General features: G+C 35.1%; 1 protein-coding gene across 3 annotated transcripts in view; it reads left to right on the forward strand.

Moving 5' to 3' along the window:
- Window positions 1-21,194, forward strand: part of IPO5 (importin 5) — a 49,692-nt gene that overhangs the window by 12,847 nt on the left and 15,651 nt on the right. The window contains exons 4-18 of one of the 3 annotated variants that reach the window (XM_036249950.1): window positions 368-470; window positions 1,788-1,884; window positions 2,098-2,202; window positions 4,398-4,520; window positions 4,606-4,726; window positions 6,704-6,791; window positions 8,711-8,817; window positions 12,254-12,378; window positions 12,464-12,553; window positions 12,639-12,812; window positions 16,254-16,472; window positions 17,521-17,604; window positions 19,221-19,353; window positions 19,441-19,562; window positions 20,519-20,615. In XM_036249950.1, the coding sequence (XP_036105843.1) occupies window positions 368-470; window positions 1,788-1,884; window positions 2,098-2,202; window positions 4,398-4,520; window positions 4,606-4,726; window positions 6,704-6,791; window positions 8,711-8,817; window positions 12,254-12,378; window positions 12,464-12,553; window positions 12,639-12,812; window positions 16,254-16,472; window positions 17,521-17,604; window positions 19,221-19,353; window positions 19,441-19,562; window positions 20,519-20,615 (1,788 nt within the window). Of the gene's footprint in view, window positions 1-367; window positions 471-1,787; window positions 1,885-2,097; window positions 2,203-4,397; window positions 4,521-4,605; window positions 4,727-6,703; window positions 6,792-8,710; window positions 8,818-12,253; window positions 12,379-12,463; window positions 12,554-12,638; window positions 12,813-16,253; window positions 16,473-17,520; window positions 17,605-19,220; window positions 19,354-19,440; window positions 19,563-20,518; window positions 20,616-21,194 lie in introns of those variants that run through there. The other 2 variants (XM_036249952.1, XM_036249951.1) reach the window with 2 other exon arrangements.

Here is a 21,194-nt window from a genome sequence, read left to right on the forward strand (position 1 = left end):
ATTATTTTAGTTTCAAGATTTTGTTACCATATATTAGTTTTGCTTACTTTTTAATAACAATAGTATATATAAAAGAGTCAACCAATTATATAGTCATAATGATCCCTTTTCTCCAAATCCCCCAAAAAAAGGAAATGACTATTTTTAATATCTGTACTTATGTGACCCAAATATAAACAATTGCTTTTTACAAGATTATGATGTCATTTTTAGGTTAAAGAACCTAATTGTATTGGATTTTTTTTTTTAATATAGAGCAAATGACATTTTCTACATATCTTGAATGAGGCTTACAATGAAAGGATTCACCTTTAATGATTTGAAGTTTTGACTTACACACTTTATGCCTGGATTTCTTTACTTTTAGATGAGGATGGTAACAACCAATGGCCTGAAGGTTTGAAGTTCCTTTTTGATTCGGTCAGCTCTCAAAATATGGGACTGCGGGAAGCTGCCCTTCACATTTTCTGGTATATACATTGATAATAATTTTTTTGAAAATGTTAATGTGATGAATACGCAAAGCACATTTTGATTTTTTTAGTCTAACAACTTCATAGACTTTAAAATAATGCCTTCAGGTAAGCTTTGTATTTGTGTTGGAAATAAAACTGAAAAATAAACAAAGCTTTTTATTTCATATTATGATCCTTGTTTGTATACAAGGGTTCTCTGGAGCTTTATTTTTTTACTTTTTTATGATTCTGAAAAATTTTCTAGAACAGTTTCTTGTGTTTCATTGACACAGTGCTAAATGTAGCTTTTAGAAAGCTTCTTTAGTAGATGTAGAAGAGAAAGAAAATGCTCATGATTCCCCATTTGTTTTCTGGTTCTTTGGTCATGCTTTATAAAAACATAATGTTTTAATAAAATGCTGTATATTTAAAGATAAGCAATTTACTGTGTATTTATAAGTATGATTAAAGTTTAGAATGCAACAACTATTCATTAAGAAAAATTTTGCCCAACTGTGTTACACAGTTTACTGCATTTAAACTATAATTGGATTTATAACTTTTAAATATCATACACATTTTTTTTTATAAGATAAGTCTTGAGCATCGGCAGAGGATAAGGGTAGTCATTAACACCATTTTCTCCTTTTTTTGTTGGGTGTATTTTATTTATTTCAATAATTCAGAGTATAGAATTAAGTAAAAGTATTTAGTTTGTTTACCTAATTTAAAGTAGAGCAGAATTTAAACCACCCTGGATTACCAAGACAAGGAGCAAATTTGAGAAAGCATAGTTACTGCAGCTTTCATCATCTGAAACTGTGGGTTGCTCTTGTCCCATCCTACACTCTAGGTTAGCTTCTCACTGAGACAGTGATAAGAATAAAGTATTGGGCTGGGATGGGTGGCTGAGTCCTGTGCACCTGGGTCTCCCCCTACTCCCAGACTGATGATCTCCTCTACATTTGTTTCCATTCACCCAACCCCAAAAGAAGATTGCTTGGAGGGATGGGTATTGTTCAGTCTTCAGGATTAATACACACTTGAGTCAGGTAGACATTTAATTGGATATTTTAGCTGACACTTTACTGAAATATAATAGAGTTTTTTGTTTTTGTTTATTGATTTTTAGAGAAAGGGGGGAGAGAGAGAAGCATTAATTTGTTTTTCCACTTATTTATGCATTCATTGGTTGATTCTTGTATGTGCCCTGACTGGAGATCGAACCCGCAACCTTGGGATATCAGGACAACCAGCGCTCTAACCAACTGAGCTACCCAGCCAGGGCAGATGTAATGTAGTTTTTAAACACCACTTTGAATCATTTTTTAGGAACTTTCCTGGAATTTTTGGGAACCAACAGCAGCACTATTTAGACGTCATCAAACGGATGTTAGTTCAGTGTATGCAAGATCAGGAACATCCATCGGTAAATCATTTCAATTTCCTTAATATTAACACCTAATTTAAGATAATATTTTACTTGTGAAAGAATTTATGTATTTGGAGATTGTCTTTAATACTTTAACATATAAATACTAGTTTTACTGGTAAAGAAAAATTTCATCTTTAGTAAGAAAACTTGAACTTACATCCATCAAAAATGTCTCATGTTTGCCATTTTTTACCCTCTTCATTTTAGATCCGAACGCTATCTGCTAGAGCTACAGCTGCATTTATACTTGCAAATGAGCATAATGTTGCTCTGTTCAAACATTTTGCAGACTTGCTACCCGGATTCTTACAGGTAAGAAGACCATTTAAAATAGGTGATAAGTATATCTTCATTGGTTTCTGTAGTTTAATAAATTCACATCAGAATTCTCTAGTGCATTCATTCAGTAAATATTTATTGTTTACTATGTGCTGGTACTAGGCACTGGGGATACAGTCATGAACAAAACATGCAAATCTTTGTCCCCATTTAACTTACATCTAAATAGATTCTTAGTCTTTTAAAATTTAGGTTAGAATTTCAAATTTTTTCTATATTGCAAATGATATAAGCAGTTTATGTTTATTGAATATATATCATATAAGTTATTTCCATTGAATCAACCAAATAACCTATGAAATTTAATGCCCGTTTTACATAAGGAGGAAGGGATAAGAAACTTGCCCAAAGTTTCAGTATTGGTAAGTGGTGGAATTGTGCATGAGTCAACCCAAATCAGACTGTAATTCTTACTCTTTCTTAGCTGGAGGCTTTATAACAGTTTGTGTTATGAAGTAGATAGTTTATGGTTAATTCTCATTATTGGATGTCAAAGGTAAGTTATTTTAAAGAACATCTTCTGCCTGTGAGAAGGTAAAATAAGATTGGGTAAATTGGAGCAGTTATTCTCAACCTTGTCAGACCCCAAACCCATTTTAAGTGATCTCTACAAATGCAATAGCTACATATGTGAGCTGATACAGAGGTCTCATTGGCAAGTCAAACACCACAATTGCTGTTACTGTTAATGATTTGATTTCCAGAAATGGTAAAGTTCTGGACAAAACAAAGTACATACTTATTCTTGATTTACACAATATCATTGGGAGGGATCACAGTACATTTTTAAAACGATGTAAAAACAATAATTTGTGAGTTAGGTTCCAGGTTCACATAATGAGTTCGTTTTGTAAGTGTCTGAAATTTATGATTGTGTGAGGTGCATGATAAGAAAGTCTTGTGCATTCTTTAGAAGTATTTGTGTCACAGATGCAGGATATCTAGTGCTCCAGGCTTTTGCCCACCTTCATTCATGACAACCAAGAAAATATCTTTTACGAGAAATAGCAACCCTGTTGAGACCTGGGTTCAACAGTAGTTAGAGGAGCGAAAGCTGAAATATTCTACGTGAATCAAGATTTAGTGGAAGCTTTTCTTCCTTTGTTGTCAACCTGAAAGGTGTAGTTTAGGTCAGTGACAAAACATTAACTATTTCATTCTATTTTAGTAGTTTAATACTAAAAAATCTTGAGTTACTCACTGTTGAAGTCTTATCTCAGATTTTTTTTTCCTCTGAATTTAGAGTAAGTTAAAATGTTAGCCGAAACTTAATAGGAGTTGTCACTCTAAAATAGGCAGTGGTGGCCCTGGCCGGTTTTGCTCAGTGGTTAGAGCATCAGCCTGCGGTCCAGACACCTGGGTTCAGTTTCGACTAAGGGCACGTACCTCAATTGCAGTTTGTCCCAGCCCTGGTTGGGTTGGGCGGGAGGCAGCCACTCAATGTGTCCCTTTCACGTTGATGTTTCTCTCTTTCTCTTCCTCTCTCTCTTTCTCTCCCTCTCTCTCCCTCCCTTCCTCTCTCCCCCTCCCACTCTATATGAACAAAAAATGGGAAAATGCCTTTGGGTGAGGATAAAAAATAATAATAAAATAGGCCCTGGCCGGTTTGGCTCAGCGGTTGGAGCGTCCGCCTGAGGACCAGAGAGAGTCCCAGGTTCGGTTCCCACTAGGGGCACATACCAAAAAATGTAATAATAAAATAGGCTGTGCTGGATACAAAATGCACACTTAAATACCACAGTGACCAAACTTGACATCAAAGAGAAATAAACTGGGTAATGTTGCACACTTTAAATGTATCAAATGTATTTACTGTACATATGAAAGATTAGGACATGGATATAGGAAAGACAGAGAAAAGGGATTCCTTCTGGTTATGAAAAAATTTTCCTGACAGCCTTAAGTTTTGTTGTAGTTACTATGGTTTCACTGATTTTAATTTTGACTTAGAATTAAATCCTTATTTTTATGTTTCTAGTTAATACTAGTTAAAAGGTGTGCAAGGGGCTGTAGGTAGAACAAACATTTGCATAATTCAGATTGCTAAGTTGTTATTTAGTGAAAAATACTAATAGTTCCCTGTTGCTTGCCTCTTAATGTTTTGGCTAATGAGGCATCATAAAGTGACTCTTTAGCACAGACTTTAAATTCTGTTTCATCTTTTCTAGGCTGTAAATGATTCATGCTACCAGAATGATGATTCGGTCCTAAAATCCCTTGTTGAGATTGCAGATACTGTTCCAAAGTATTTGCGTCCTCACTTGGAAGCTACTTTACAGCTAAGTCTAAAGGTAAATTAAATACTTAAGTAAATGTTCTGTTTATTATTTTTAGTAAGTAAACTACTAAATGTATGCATGTGTGTCTTCTTTGTAGTTGTGTGCAGACACTAGCCTCAATAATATGCAACGCCAGCTTGCCCTTGAAGTAATTGTGACCCTCTCTGAGACTGCTGCTGCTATGTTAAGAAAACATACCAATATTGTTGCACAGACTAGTAAGTCAAAGATCTTTAAATAGTTTATATTAATGTGGAAAAATTGTTGGATACATGTGCTGAGAGTTATATATAAGTTCACAGATTTGTTAATACAATGAAATGTCCTTTCAAAATCAGAAGAGTCTGGGGAAGTGCATCTCAGTATATACTTATGTGCATATACCCAACTTGATGCCTTTGCTGAAGTTCCCTGAAACCTAATATGATATCAGGCATGACTTTAGTATCTGGAAATCACTGAAAAGGTGTATAAGAACTTTATGGAGAAAATTGGATGAGATATTGAAAGACCAAAAGAAATGTTGAGAGAACTAAATATTAGTTATCAAATTAACCTATAAATTCAATATGATTGCACTTAAAATCCCAAAGGCATTGGTCATAAGATTGATCTTAAAAATTCATGTTGAAGAACATAGGACCTGGAGTAGCCAAGAGAATTTTGACAAACAAAATAGAGGTCTTGCCCTATAAACTGAAAATTTAGACTTGGTTGATGGTGCAGACAAATGGATTGGATGGAACAAGAGTATGGGAGCAAATACACTAACGTGGAAGCAAAGCTGACTTAAAAGGATAATTTGTCAAGGTCATTGGGGCGACTAGTTATTTCTATCTAAAAAGGTATAATTTTAAATGTTCTGTAAACCAGTTTGAGGTTGATAAAAACTAATATTGATACATTTTACAAGTAAAGCTTGATTGTAGAGAAGGATTTTTTAAAAGACTGAATTAGAAACTATATATGTAAAAACATTGCTAAATTTGCAAAAAGGAAAACGGTTTTTTGACCAACCAAGTACACCATAAGTGATATTAAAAGATAAACTACAGACTGGGAGAAAATAGTTGCCATGCACATAATCAGGAAATTTTGTTATATAGAAATTAAAGGCTAGTAACAGGAAAATCACAAATGAGAAATCTGAAATAACTAAAGGACACTACTCGATCTCAATAAAAACAAGTGTAATTGTGGAATACAACGTGTCGGAAACTGACAATATCAAGTGTTGGTGAAGGTTGTGGATAGGAAAAGACTTTTTCACAGATCTAGGGCACTTCACCCATTTCGTTGTTGAAATAAGATAGGCCTTTTAAACTTCCCTTAGGAATGCAAACTTATGCAACCACTATGGAGAACAGTTATGTGATTTTCAGTACTGTTGAAGAAGGTACTTGTAGCAATTTCATGCCCTGAACTCACACTTGTCAAAGAGATATGTATAAGAACCTCATCAAAGCAAATTTTGTAATTGGAAACAACCAAAATGTCCGACAGTGGCATAGTGTTTATATAAAGAATGCTATAAGGTAATTAAAATAAAAACCATGTGTGTTAAGAAGACAGAAAATTACCGAAGGATACATGTAGCATGATACCATGTATTATGTAAAAAATAATATAGTGCTATCTTACAGATACAGATATCTGTAGTTCAAGTATGAAAACAGTTTGGGAATGGAAACATTGATTTTTATTATGGAGTTCACTATGGTGAGTGAGTGAGAGAATGCAATAGAATTTGGGAAGTTTGATTCTTAATGTTACTTTAAAAATTAATTTTTTAAATGTGTTTTTATTGATTTTAGGGGGGAGAGAGGGAGATGGAAACATTGATCGGCTACCCCCTGCACACCCCCTACTGGGGATTGAGCCCTCTTCCTGGGCATGTGTCCTGACCAGGAATCGAACCAATGGACCTCTTGGTGCGTGGGTCCATGTTCACTCCACTGAGCCACATCAGTCGGACCTTAATGTTACTTATTAAGAATAAGATCTAAAGCAAATGTAGCCCCCCAAAAGGTTAAAATTTAACAAATCGTGTTGAGGGCACAATCAAATAATTTTTTATTTTTCTCTCTTAGAGGCAAAGTAAATTATATTTTCTTAAAATTCTTGTTTGTAAGTAATGATATTGACAAATAAAAAAAAGCCATGGTCTTCAGGTATGAAATTATTATTTCCTTTAGTTCCTCAGATGTTAGCAATGATGGTTGATCTGGAAGAGGATGAGGACTGGGCAAATGCAGATGAACTAGAAGATGATGATTTTGACAGGTAATCATACACAAGTACTGTATGGAGGTTCCTTGACAGCATAGAGCAATGATAGGTGGCAATGAAAACTTTAGGATTTCAAGGCCCATGTCTTTTCCACTGTGTTCTATAATCTGAAGTTAAACTTTTAAGTTGGAATATGGGACACTTATGCTTTCTCTTGTATGCATTATGTCTGCATCAGATTTTATAAATATTTTTAATAAAGTGTCTTTTCTACCGCATCTTACTCAAAATTTTCTTGAAGATTTTTTCTTTTGAGTACCCTTTAATATATGTATAAAGAAGGTTTGTTGTGATAAATGCCTTTATATGCATAGACTTCATTTAGAATGGTTGTTTCAGCATAGTTCCCTGTGAAACTTCGTACTTTCCTAATACTACATAATCTGACTTGAGGCTAGAGAGGAGATGGTGGTGGCAAGATTTATACACTCACTGGGTGACAGTAACAGTGGAATTACTATCTTACTTGTTGTGACTTAGGGGTCCTCCATGAATACAAATTGTTATGGAAAAGTCAACCAAAATCTGTATTCACTGTCCACTAGTGATGACGGCCCCTTACATGTACATGAAACATAGCACTTCAGAGCTCTGTTAATTTGATTCTTTTGTAGTCCTAACGGTATAATATTATAGATGCAGAATGGAGAGAGAAGGTTGAGTGATTTGCTCAAGATTGCATAGCCAGTTGGTAGACTGGGCTTTAATATCATTTCTCTTACTCTTCCCAGGGCATCATACTATCTCCCTTTCTTAAAAAGAACTGGATTTATTCCCCAAAAAGGTTGGCAGTCAGTATAAGCTACTATAACAATACTAGAAATGAAAGACATTTGACTTAAAGAATATATGGTGGTTTCTGAGGCTAACTCCCATTATTAAAAATGACTGACTTCTGGCTTAATGCTGTGTTGGAGTGTATGAAAGTAATCCTTCACTGGAAATAACCTAACAGGGCTAAAGAGAAGACTGAGCTCAGATCAGGTTTCCTTTCCCTGGTTCAGTTACTGTAATGTGCTGCTACCTGGCTGGAATTTGCCCTGTAAAAAGCACTTGAATATATATGGTTTATGAAGCTGTTTTCTCTGTAAGTGGCCATAAATATATTTTCAAGATTAGTTTAAGTCTAAGAACTTATTCTAAAAATCATTTATAGCTTATCTTTTTTATACATGGGTGGGCAAAAGCTGGTTTATTCTTACACAAAACAGTTTATTCTTATTTATTCTTATTTATTACTGTATTATTTTCCATATGAACAACTGTAAAACTACTTTTGCCAACCCCTGCATGTCTGGTCTTCAGAACAGTTAAATGTTATGCACATGACAAATTCACTACTAATCTTGGAGTTACAGTGCAAAAGCTTCTGTGTTTGGTTTTCCTCAATTTTTAAGTGAAAACACTGGAATGAGTTTCACTTACACATAATTTTTGGCAGTGCAATTTGCACCCCTTTAAAGGTAAATAAGCTCACAGTGAAGAGAAAATCCTATATAGTCCCAGCACCACTTTACGTTTTCTATGTTCTGTTCACTGGTAACTTTGAGGGATATATGTCTAGGAAATGAGAAACACAAGGCTCTTCTAAATGCTCTGCTCATACCTCTGAGTCTTGAAAGTATCAGAAATTAAGTTTTAGCCAGTGGAGGGGTGTGTGCATGTAGAGAGAAAGGGGAAAGACTTCAAAAATAAGATTTGGACATAGGACTTTTTAAACTACAGTGAATTATGGTAATTTTATTTGCCTCCCCCACTTTTTTTTTTAATCCTAGGGTTTTTAACCCACAAAGACTGCTTGACTTAACTCTGTTTCAATCCTAGTTTAATAACATGTTTAGAAATATGTCTGTATAGTGTACTATTTTTGTGTATTTTGAATATGTTGAATACATTAAGTGCTGTTTGTGCAGCAATGCAGTTGCTGGCGAGAGTGCTTTGGACCGAATGGCTTGTGGACTTGGTGGAAAGCTCGTTTTGCCTATGATCAAAGAACACATTATGCAGATGCTTCAAAATCGTAAGCTATATATCTTCATATGCTAGGACAGTGGAAAGAGGCTTTCTAAATCATAAACTCTAACAAATGCTTAGACTGTGTCTAAAAATTTATCTTTGCCTTTTTATACTTTTTGTTTAGCCTGACTTTAACATTAAACTGATAAAATTCTATTTATTTAGTTGTCTTTGGAACCATTCAGTGTTATGCCAAAGAATATTTTTTCCTCACTATTAAAAAGACTCAATTCTCCTCAGAACTGGCTTCAGTGTATAGGAAAAATGTATAAATTCCAAGGAAAATATATAGTTTTCTCCCTAGCCAGAAACATCTAGATTTTAATTTAAATAGGACATTATTTGACTGTTTATAAAACATACTTGATTCATAAAACAGATTTGATTTTATATAATCTTTCTTTGTCCAATATATTTTATTTTTTTAAATATCTAGTATTTTCTAACATAATTTGGTCAGTTGTAAACCTTTGTAATTTATATCAATACCAAAAATTGTGTTCATGTTTTGTTTTTGTCTTTTTAATTACAAAGTTGATTTTTTTTTTTAATTCGAATACAGAAATGTAGAACTAAAAGTTCCTTATCTTAGATTCAGAAGTGGCCACTATTACCAATTCTCTGAGACTGTTTTATTTGCCTACTCCCAGTTTCTTTTTTTTTCTTTACATATGCATATATGCGGGTTGTAGATGTGGTTATACTATACAGACACACCATACTTAAGCTTTTCTCCACAGTATAGTATATCACCACACAACAGCCTCCCTCATTTAACAGCACATAGCATTCCACACTTCCCTCACTAGTTTTTTTTTTTATTAAAATAATGGTATTGCATACACTTCTATAGAAATCCTGGTTTGCTTGGATGTATATTTATATTTGTAGCGTACATTACAGGAGACAGATTTGAGGGTCAAACTATGGATTCAGAATCTTAAAATAGTAAAACAGTAACAATACCAGCTTCAAATGAAAGTGAAAATTTATTAAGAACTCTAGCTGGCCCTTACGTTGTTTACCTCGCTCCTTATTCTATAAGAGTCTTTACTTACTCTGAAAGGCATTGCCCAAAGTCATTTTCCCTTTTTAGTGATGCGATTTTACATCTGGGTTTTGAATAATAGTTTTTTCTTTATTATACCCTGAATTGTTTTAGGGTTTTTCCCAAAAGAATAGGAACAGTTAGCATAACAGATTGCTCAACCTCAAAGAGCTGCTAGAAAGAGTCTAGCTTTTCCATTTTAAGATGAAAGTAAAGCCCAGAGACATTAAAAGATTGTACAAGGCCAACCAGCTAACAGTGTTTCTCCATTGATTCACACTATGGTACTCAAATAGTTTTGCTGTGGATATGACATGTTTTGTGATTTGCAGTTAAAGAATTAGACTTAATTTCCTGCTACAACTTACCAGCTAGTGCAGAAGGCTTTACATGCATGGCAGTGAACACTTGAAGATGTGTTACTGCTAAATGTATGACTTTGAGCAGGTCTTCTGCACCTTTGTTTTCTTATGTATAAAACTGGAAAGTGATGCTTGCCCTACACCAGGATTGGGGTTAGAATCCAGAGCTGAATTTAATGTATGTGAAAATTGTGTTTTAACAGTGGTTAATGGTAATATGTTTAAGTAACATATACTCCCCTTTATTTTTTTTAAATTTTGTTGTTTTGCTTTCAGTAATGAACACCCAAATTTTTTAAATCTTAAAATTCAGAGGAGGAAACCCATTTCCAAACCCCCATACCATGCCATTATCACATCTTGCTCAGCATTCTTCCTCAAACTGCACAGTGAGAATATATGAGGCATATCTCTGAATCAAATATGAACATCTTTCTATATCAATAAATATTTATTGCATTTCTTTAATTAGTAAGTCCAGTATTCAGAGATTGGTATCAGATATTAATATGTTGGTTTTCTAGGATTGTTATTCCTCACTTGACTCAATTTTGGCTTAATGGTATAGTGGGTAATTAAAACACATTTAAAATACATATAAGTAATAACGTTTTAATACTTAACATCAACATTAGCAATTTTGCAGAAAATTTTTATAATAGAATTAGTTACAGAAATTACAACAGAGTTCATCTTTACATAGGTTTCAGGCTCCCAAAAGTGAAAAAATTAAGTATGATATATTTTACAATTTTTCTGCAACGTAGTTAACCCTTATACCAGCAGTTCTTAAACTTTCTCTTCTCAGAACCCCTTTACACTCTTAAAAATTACTGAGGATGCCAAATTTGTGTATGTGGGTTATATCAATTTGTATTAGAAATGAAAAATATTAAAAATCTTTATTTAAAAATGACAATAAATACAATACACATTAACAGAAATAGCATTTTTCCTGAAGAATGCCTCTTCCAAAATAAAAATATATTAAAAGAATGTCATTTTTGCAATTTTGTAATTACTTTTTAAATGCCTTAGATAGCTGAATTCTTAAATCTTCTACATTCAGTCTCTTGGGATTTCATACATGCTGTATGTAATTCCTGGAATATTTTACTCTATCCTCAAAGTGAGAGTGAAAGAATATTATTAAGATAATAAGTTTGCCTTGTAGAACCCCCTGAAACAGTCTTTGGGAATCCCAGGGTTCTTGGACCCCACTTTGAGATTCATGGTTCTACACAGATCCTAGCTTGATACATAGGGTGGGACAAAAGTAGGTTTACAGTTATTCATGGAAAATAATACAGTAAGTAATAAATAATAACACAAGAATAAACTTTTAAAATAAACCTACTTTTGCCCTACCTTGTATTTATGTATATCTTGCATTGTTTTACCAGGAATTTGAAGTACCCTAAGGGAAACAGTAATATAGTAAATATAACTATTTAGACGTGAGAGTTAGAGAAATTATATATTAGAATAGGATATGAAGTCTAGTAAAAATTAACATTGCCTAGCTAATATTCTGTTAACCAGAAAGCAAATACGCATTATTAATATTAGAATATAAATAAGGTACATCCATATTCATTTACCATATTACTAAATGAAAGTTCTTTAAAAGGAGCATTTTTTCTTCTTTGCTTTTTCTTCTTTTTAAGGAAATAATGACTATGGAAATCAATAAATCTGCATTCAATAAATAGTGTGTGACAGAAAATCCAGATATATATTGCTTATAAAATATTAGGGGGAAAGTTTCTTATTTTAAGTAATTTATAAATATTGATAAGCTCTTTGCTTCCATATTGCCTTTTACCTTTTGGCATAGAAATGCTTGAGCAGCAGACATAACCACTGTTAAATGAAATCCAGTCAGGTGCTTTTTCTATTTTTTAAATTAACAGATGTATACAAATATTTTGATACTCTTTTCAGAATAAGGAGAGCTTTTTTATACTTCTGCTAGAATGATACGTTTGTAGTCTCATTGCTGTTCTCTCATTTGTAATTCTTTTCTGTAGCTGACTGGAAATATCGGCATGCAGGATTAATGGCTTTATCTGCCATTGGTGAAGGATGCCACCAGCAAATGGAAGGAATTCTAAATGAGATAGTAAATTTTGTTTTGCTTTTTCTTCAGGATCCTGTAAGTATCACTAAATGTTTGATTCATAATTGTTACTGTAGTTTCACATAGAAAGCCTTTACTAATAACAAGGAGTATATTCCAGCATCCAAGAGTAAGGTATGCAGCCTGTAATGCCGTGGGACAGATGGCTACAGATTTTGCACCTGGTTTCCAAAAGAAATTCCATGAGAAGGTCAGCAGCAAGTCCTCAAACATTCAAACTTTTAAGAACAGGGGTGGTATTTCAATATGTATGCTGATGTGATTTCATTTCCCAGGTGATTGCAGCTCTGCTGCAGACAATGGAAGACCAAGGCAATCAACGAGTACAGGCCCATGCTGCTGCCGCTCTCATTAACTTCACTGAGGACTGTCCCAAGTCGCTGCTTATTCCATATTTGGATAATTTGGTGAAACATCTGCATTCCATCATGGTACTTAAACTTCAAGAGGTAAGTTTTAAGATTTTTTTTTTTTTTTTTTATCCTCACCTGAGGACATTTTTCTATTTTTTGTTCAGGTAGAGTGGGAGGGAGGGAGAGGAACAGAGAGAGAGAGAGAAACATCGATATGAAAGGGACACATCAAGTGGCTGCCACCCACACGACCGACCAGGGCCGGGGACAAACTGCAACTGAGGTACGCGCCCTTAGTGGGAACCGAACCCGGGTCTCTCTGTACCGCAGGCCGACGCTCTAACCGCTGAGCCAAACCGGCCAGGGCAAGTTTTAAGATCTTAAGCCTCCTGTTTAGATATTAATTTAGGTTAATTTGATGGATAAGGCCTCTGGAAAAAGAGCCTTTTCAGCGTTGCTATAAAGAATAGAAAGAAGGACATTCTAGGCTTGACCAGAGAATGAGCTAAAGGCTAGGTAAAATCTGCATATGAATTGCCTTCAAAACAAGGGAGAGTTGGGTTTTTTTTTAGTTCTAATTTATATAAATTTGGAAGAACCAGTGTATGTTCTTAATTGTGACAAGAAATCATGGTAATGTGGTTATTAGGAAATTAGTACAGTAGCATTATGGGACAAACAAAAAAGGGAGGTGATTTAAGGCAAGACTATCATGATCATTGTTCAGGGAAGTTGGGTGGTAAAAGTGGAAATTGGGGGGAAAGGGAAACTAAAAGACATTTCTCAGGAAGCATTCACAGTTTCTGCTAGTTTGAATTGAAGAAAATGAAAGAGAAGGACATGGAAGATGTTGATCTCCTAATCTAGGTGACAGAAATAGAGAAGATGTGAAAAAGAATATTGTTTTTGTCCTGGCCAGTTTGGCTCAGAGGTTAGAGCATCAGCCCGAGGACCAAAGAGTTTCAGGTTCGATTCTGGTCAAGGGTACGTACCTCTGTTGCAGTTCGGTCCCCAGCCCTGGTTGGGGTCATGTGGGAGGCAGCCCCCACATGTCCCTCTCTCCTTCCCTCCTTCCCACTCTATATCTGAAGATAAATGGAAAAAGTATATCTTCGAGTGAGGATTTTTAAACAAAAAAATATTCTTTTAGATTTAAATATGTTTTTATTTTTTTCCTCACCTGAGGACATTTTTGCATTTATCTTCAGATAGAGCAGAAGATAGAGAGAGAGAGAGAAACATTGACATGAGAGAGAGACATCAACTGCTGGCTGCCACCCACATGACCCCAACTGGTGCCGGGGACAAATTGCAACCAAGGTGTGTGCCCTTAGAAGAAACCGAACCCAGGACTTTGGTCCGCAAGCCAACACTCTTACCGCTGGGCCAGACCAGCCAGGGCTAAATATGTTGTTTTTAAAATAAGTCTTGTTCATTTAAATACAAGACGGTTGACAGGCCCTGGCCGGTTTGGCTCAGCGGTTAGAGCGTCGGCCTGCGGTCCTGAGAGACCCGGGTTCGGTTCCCGCTAAGGGCGCGTACCTCGGCTGCAGTTTGTCCCCGGCCCTGGTCGGTTGTGCGGGTGGCAGCCACTCGATGTGTTCCTTTCACATCGATGTTTCTCTCTCTCTCTCTGTTCCTCTCTCTCCCTCCCACTCTACCTGAACAAAAAATGGAAAAATGTCCTCGGGTGAGGATAAAAAAAAAAAAGACGGTTGACAGTTAGTTGTAGCTTAAATAAGAAAATCAACCTACAAACAATTGAGGGGTGTTAGTGCAGCACTGTGGGGAGGAAAGATGGGGTAAGAAAAGGACAAGTATAATGAAAAAAAATGTCTACTAGCCCTGGCCAGTTTGGCTCAGCAGTTAGAGTGTTGGCCTGCAGTACAGAGAGACCCAAGTTCGGTTCCCACTAAGGGCATGTACCTCGGTTGTGGTGTGTCCCTTTCGTGTCAATGTTTCTCTCTCTCTCCCTCCCTCCCACTCTATCTGAACAAAATATCAAAAAATGTCCTCGGGTGAGGATTTAAAAAAATGGCTAGTATAAAAATTAATGAAAAGGACATAAAAGTCTTTTTACTATTATATTTAACAGATATAAAGTTACTATTGAATTGCTATAAAAGTTCCTAGTACCTAATTCCTGTACTTTAATATGAACTAGTAATAGTTTGTAAACCACATTTTGCATAGCACTCGTCTAAAGAAGAAGGAGGAAGACAAGATAAAGAACAAAACAAAACTCATAGACACAGACAACAGTATAAATTACCAGAGGGAAAGGGGGATAAATGGTGACGAAAGGAGACTAGACTTGGGGTCGTGAACACACAATACAATATATAAATGATGTATTATAGAATTATATACCTGAAACCTATATAATTTTATTAACCAATAAATTCAGTAAAATAAAAAAGATACATCTCAGAAGGCAAAGAAACAGAATTGAAACAAAGGATGAGTGTTCAGTGCCATATGATGGCAGAATTAGGAATATAATAAAAGAACATGAGTGTATCTAAAAACAGAGATCTGGGTTGAAGGCAGATTGGTTGGAGTAGAATCAGGAGTAGAAACCTGACTTTACAAATAGGTGTGAGTAGAAGGCTGAAGTATGAAGAGGGTCTGTGTATTTCCCTTCCCTTCCTCCAGAGGGACATTGGTTAAGATACAGACTGAAGGAAGTAGTTGCTAAGATGGGATAAGGAGGAAGATAAACATGAGCAATAGTTGTATGAAGAGAGGGTAGCTAAGGAAGAAGGACATTCCTTTGTGATCAAGATATAAACATGGGGCCAGATGCTAAGATAAGAAGAAGGGAGTAAGTTAATCTCTTAAAGGTGTGGTAGAACTTATAATACAAGGTGAGGAACTCTGCTGAGAGTGTGGTTGTAGTTGATGGGGAGAGTGAAGAAAATCTGGTGTGGTTATTGGGTCAAGTATTCATGTGAATCCATAAGGAATTAGAAATAATATTACAGGTGACAGCATGAGCCCAGCTGCAAATACTCAGTATTTGTTACTAGTCAGGTCAGAAAATACTGTAAGTCTTTGGAGTAGGAGAAAGAAGGATGATCACATCGAAGACAGAAATGAGTGGAAAAGAGGGCACCAGTAGAATCATTAGTGGTATCTTCTCCGAAGAGTCAAATTAGAACACAAAAGAATGGACCAAAAAGGGAATTTCCTCCATGACCTAGTAGTACAGCACAAAATATATAGTAAGTAGTGGGAACAAATGAAGAAAAATGAGTAAGAAGGATAGGCATTTACTTGATGGCAAATTTGTGCTCATAGACTTGCTGTGCTTTGAGATAAAGCAAAAATGAGTAAGGAGCACTGTGGTAACAAAAGAGAGATGATCCCACACAAATAGTTCAACAGGGATTCTTAAATTTCCTCCAAAACCTGTTATCTCCACTCTGGCTGCTAAAGAGTGGTTTCAGCTTGCTATTTCAGAGAAGCATTTGGAAACTTGGAATATTTTTTCTAATTTCTCATTTACGTAATGTACTTTGTGTGTTTTCCTTCTAGTTGATTCAGAAAGGCACCAAGTTAGTTTTGGAACAAGTTGTGACATCTATCGCATCAGTTGCAGATACTGCAGAGGAAAAATTTGTCCCCTACTATGACTTATTTATGCCATCACTAAAGCACATTGTTGAGAATGCAGTTCAAAAGGAACTTAGACTTCTCAGAGGAAAAACTATTGAATGCATCAGCCTCATTGGTCTGGCTGTTGGGAAGGAAAAAGTAAGTGATTTGTAGTGTGTTGAATTTACTGTTGTAATTTGTCTCTGGAAGCATTAAGGTACAAGAGTGTTTTTTCCTTCTGATAAATGGTTTTCTGGATGCTTGTTTTTTTTCCCATAAGCTTACTCTCACATTACTCCTATTTTATATATAAATAAGTTGTTGCCTTATTAAGATTTTTAAATGTTATGTTCTTGAAACCTCCCCATTTCCTTACCACATGTGCAGTCTATCTCTTGGGAAGTATGTGGAGTTTAGGATTTATGTTTAGTTTCATCCATTTCAACATTTGTTTGGAAATAATCCTGTTGCTTCCCTGTTCACTTAAAAGACATCAGATGTCCTAAGAGAGAAACCTATGTATATATAGCTTTTCAGAACATAATTAGCAAGGACCACCGGCCATTGTGTCTTTTCTTTCCAGCCAACATCTCAGAGTTGTCAAAGTTAATCCAAAAGAAATTCCTTTGTCATTGACCCCTCGTTCTGATTCTCAGAACTGTCAACATAGAACCCCTCATTGTGGTCTCCAAAATCAGCATCAGTATTAACTTACCTTATAAATTGTTTCTTTGTGGAGAAGCTAACCAGTAAAACATTTTCATGTTACATACTCTGTATATCTGGCTTTCAAACTATTTCTGAAACACTTCCTGTTTATACAGTGGATTGCCAGAACCACGCAGTTGAATGAAAATCATAAAGCTCTATGGAACTATCCAAAATTTTCTTTCTGGACTTGGATTAGCATTTTACTGCTGGAAATGCATAAACCATAGACCAAAACTTGATGCCATTAGAAATATCTTTATATGGCAATTCACTTTGACTTTAACAGATTATGTTTTTCTAGAAAGCGCTAAGTCTGTTGCAATATGATGAAAAATTTTCAACATAATACTTTTATCTGAGGGGTTATGACCCATATGGGAAATATAATAGCCCTTTGGGGAAAGTTTTGTTGTTACACAAGAAATAATAAGTGTGTCTGTGATTTTATATACACAAGTAATATTGATACTGGTTTTCTTAAATATTTTTTTTCTAGTTCATGCAAGATGCATCGGATGTGATGCAGCTGTTGTTGAAGACCCAAACAGACTTTAGTGATATGGAAGATGATGATCCTCAGGTAAAGCAGCCTTTACCATTTGTCTTGATCCATTTAGGAGTTGTAGCTAGTGCAAGGTTAAATGTACTTTTTTAAAAAATTGAAGCTTGGCCAGTGTGGCTCAGTGGTTGAGCAGTGACCCATGCACCAAGAGGTCGCCAGTTCGATTCCCAATAAGGGCGCATGCCCAGGTTGTGGGCCCAATCCCCATTGGGGGGCATGCAGGAAGCGGCCAGTCCGTGTTGTCTCTCATTGATGTTTCTGTCTCTCTCTCCCTCTCCCTTTCTCGCTCTCTCAAAATTAGTAAAGAAGAAAAAAAATTTTTTTTAATTGAATAATAGGTTTCCTAAGATAACTCCTGGTTTCAGAGACATTCTTCAATGGTTTGACTTCAACTTCTCATAATAGTATTCACAATGCCTAACATAAAACAGGCACTTAAATAGTTGAATTCAATTTTGACTTTTTCTCAGTTTGTTGTAACTGCTCCCCTTTCTCTGACTCTTAAGGTTTTGATGCTTTTGAGGGTTCTGTCCTAGGCCCTCTTTTCTCTCTATTCCCCTTGAGCAGTGGTATCATTCACAGTCATGGCTTTGATTTTTCCTATGTATGCTTGTGACTTCCAGATATTTCTCTCAATTTAAGGTTCATTTATCCAAACACTTGCTAGACATTTCCATTTGGATCCCCTTTAGTCTTTTGAATGCCACATGAATTTTCCTCCCCTGTCAAAAGAAAAGGAAATACAGAAATCTAAAAATCTTAGAATATGTCATGCTTAACTTAGGAAGACCCCTCCCCCACTCAACCTGGCTAACTCCTCATATTTCACATCCAGTACAAGTTTCCTTGGTGGGTACTTATGACACTCTTGTAACAATTGCATAATTATAAATGTCTTTCCTAATCTTAATAGTATTCGCAATGCCTAACATAACACAGGCACTCAGTAAATAGTTGGATTAAGCTTTATACAGCCACACTATTATTGTTTCCCATGCTTTTCTAAATTAGGAATGGACAGCTTATGTATGTGAGATATATAGATACTGAGGGGTAAAAATCACTTTCTGGGTTACAGGGATGATGAATTAGAACCAGATTCTCTATAGGTAATTAAGTCTATGTAAACCCAGTACATAGTAGGAAAAGAGGTGTCTTAAATAGACCCAGCCACTTACAGAGGAAATTACAACATCTAGGAGAAAGGGATGTTTTGTTTCTTGGGTGTTAATGTTTAATGAATGGAATACTAGGCAGTAGTGATTCAAAGTCAAATAAAATGCGTTTGCCTTCAAGAAAATTAGTGCCTATGAGGTTAAGTGGGTTTTATTTATGTGATTCGGATTATATTAGAGAAAACTGTTTATTCGTGACAGTAGGAAAAAATAGATAAGATCCTTGTCTTTCTCTTTTGCCTCACCTGCTGACTGTACCCCAGGGTACAGAGATTCACAGTGATTGTCATTGTTTCTGAACATTTTAAGTTTATGATCTTAGAAAATGCATTTACTGCTTAAAGAGCCATGAACATAAAACAAAATGTTGTCTGTATGAAATAGGAGATTGCTTTCTTTATGTCTTATTTACCTATTGTTTTTAAATCAAATTTAATTTAATTTTAACTTTTCCCTCAGATCTCTTACATGATCTCAGCATGGGCCAGAATGTGCAAAATTCTTGGAAAAGAATTTCAACAATACCTTCCAGTGGTTATGGGGCCTTTAATGAAGACAGCTTCAATTAAGCCTGAAGTAGCCCTTTTAGATAGTAGGTATCTTCATGAAGACAGTAATTGTAAAAATTTCTTTCTTTGTTATTAATTTTAACATGAATTTGTTTTTTTCTCTGTAATAGCCCAAGACATGGAGAATATGAGTGATGATGATGGTTGGGAATTTGTGAACCTTGGAGATCAGCAAAGTTTTGGTATTAAAACTGCAGGACTAGAAGAAAAATCAACTGCTTGTCAGATGCTGGTAAGTGATAATAACATTTAAACATTGTTTAATTTTCCATAAAACTTTTATGCAGGTGCACTTTTCATAGATGCTAAAGAAATTATTTTGAAGAGCAGGAATATATTCTTTGAAAAACGTAGGAACCTTTTCCAACATTTCTAAGTCTGGATTTCCATCCTAAAGAAATCATGTGAATAAAACATTTCATTGTCAGTGCTTTTTCTAGTAACAAACCAAAAAAAAAAATGAATAGTCTGAATGCTTATTAGGAAGATCATCAGTAATTACAGTATTTTGGAGTATTATAAAGCCACAGAGGGCAAGGATTTTTGTGTTTAGTGTATAGTCGATAGCCAAGGAATATTTTCTGAGTGAACAAAAATATATTCATAATGTTAAAAATAAAACCGGTATGATTTCAATGGTGTAAATAAACATGATAGGAAAATTAAAATGTTTATAGTGATTATTTCATGGTATTATGGAGTGTGGGTTTAAGTAATCTGAGTTTTTCTATGGGTTTTTTTTTTTTCTCCTTTTATGAGCGTGTTATAAACTGAGGGTTAATATATTTTACTTTTGAAATGAATTTTTTAAAAATACAAAATAGCATAGGCCTGTTGGCTAGATTTACAAAGTAATATGCTACAATTAAATTTTCAGGTTTTTTTATCTTTATTTTTTTCTTAAGCGATATATTTTGTTTGGAGTATTTTAAGAGTGCTGCAACTTTTGCTAAATTTACACAAGAAGTAAAAATATTCCAGACTTCGAATAACAATATATATACAACAGTCATTTTATAGCTCTTTCCATTTTACTTTTTTTTGTTACAAGACTAATTTGACAGACCTGCATGCATTAGATGTAATTCTAGTCAGAATGCAACATTCTGTGGTGCTTATGATTTTGCTGTTGTTAATAGAAATACCTGTAAACTAATGTGGTTCTTGATTTCTTTTCCAAACTTTCAGGTTTGCTATGCTAAGGAGTTAAAGGAAGGCTTTGTCGAATACACCGAGCAGGTTGTCAAACTGATGGTCCCTTTACTGAAATTTTACTTCCACGATGATATCCTACACTTTTTTTATTGCAAAACATGTCTCAATTTTGTTAAATGTAACTTCTTCAAATATCATTAGACTTTGTGTTACCTGAAAGGTACATCATTTTTAATTTTTGTGTTAGCACTTTCAGGTTATAAACTTGATTCTTTGTTTCGCCCAAAAACAACCCCCAAAAAAAGCCCTGGCTGGTATGCTTCAGTGGTTAGAGCGTCAGCCCTGAGACCAAAGCATTGCAGGTTCAATTCCTGATCAAGGGCATGTACCTTGATTGCAGGTTCAATCTCTGCTCCAGTCAGGGCGCATGCAGGAAGCAACCAATTGATGTGTCTGTCTGTCTCTCTCTGCCCTTCTCTCCCTCCTTCCACTCTCAAAAAGTCAATAGAGAAAATATCTTCGGGTGACGATTAACAAAAAATAATAATAACATGAAAAAAGTAAATGTTACCTGTCCTCTAATTGGCATTTTTCTATGGCCCACTGAAGGATTTAAGGATTGCAATTTTATTAGCAAATATTTACGTTGTGTATATAAATTGCTACTTTTCCTAAATATTTTTTGGTAATGTTAAAAAAATAAGACCTT

Source organism: Molossus molossus, unplaced genomic scaffold (genome assembly GCF_014108415.1).
Source record: "Molossus molossus isolate mMolMol1 unplaced genomic scaffold, mMolMol1.p scaffold_m16_p_9, whole genome shotgun sequence".
Taxonomy (NCBI): domain Eukaryota; kingdom Metazoa; phylum Chordata; class Mammalia; order Chiroptera; family Molossidae; genus Molossus; species Molossus molossus.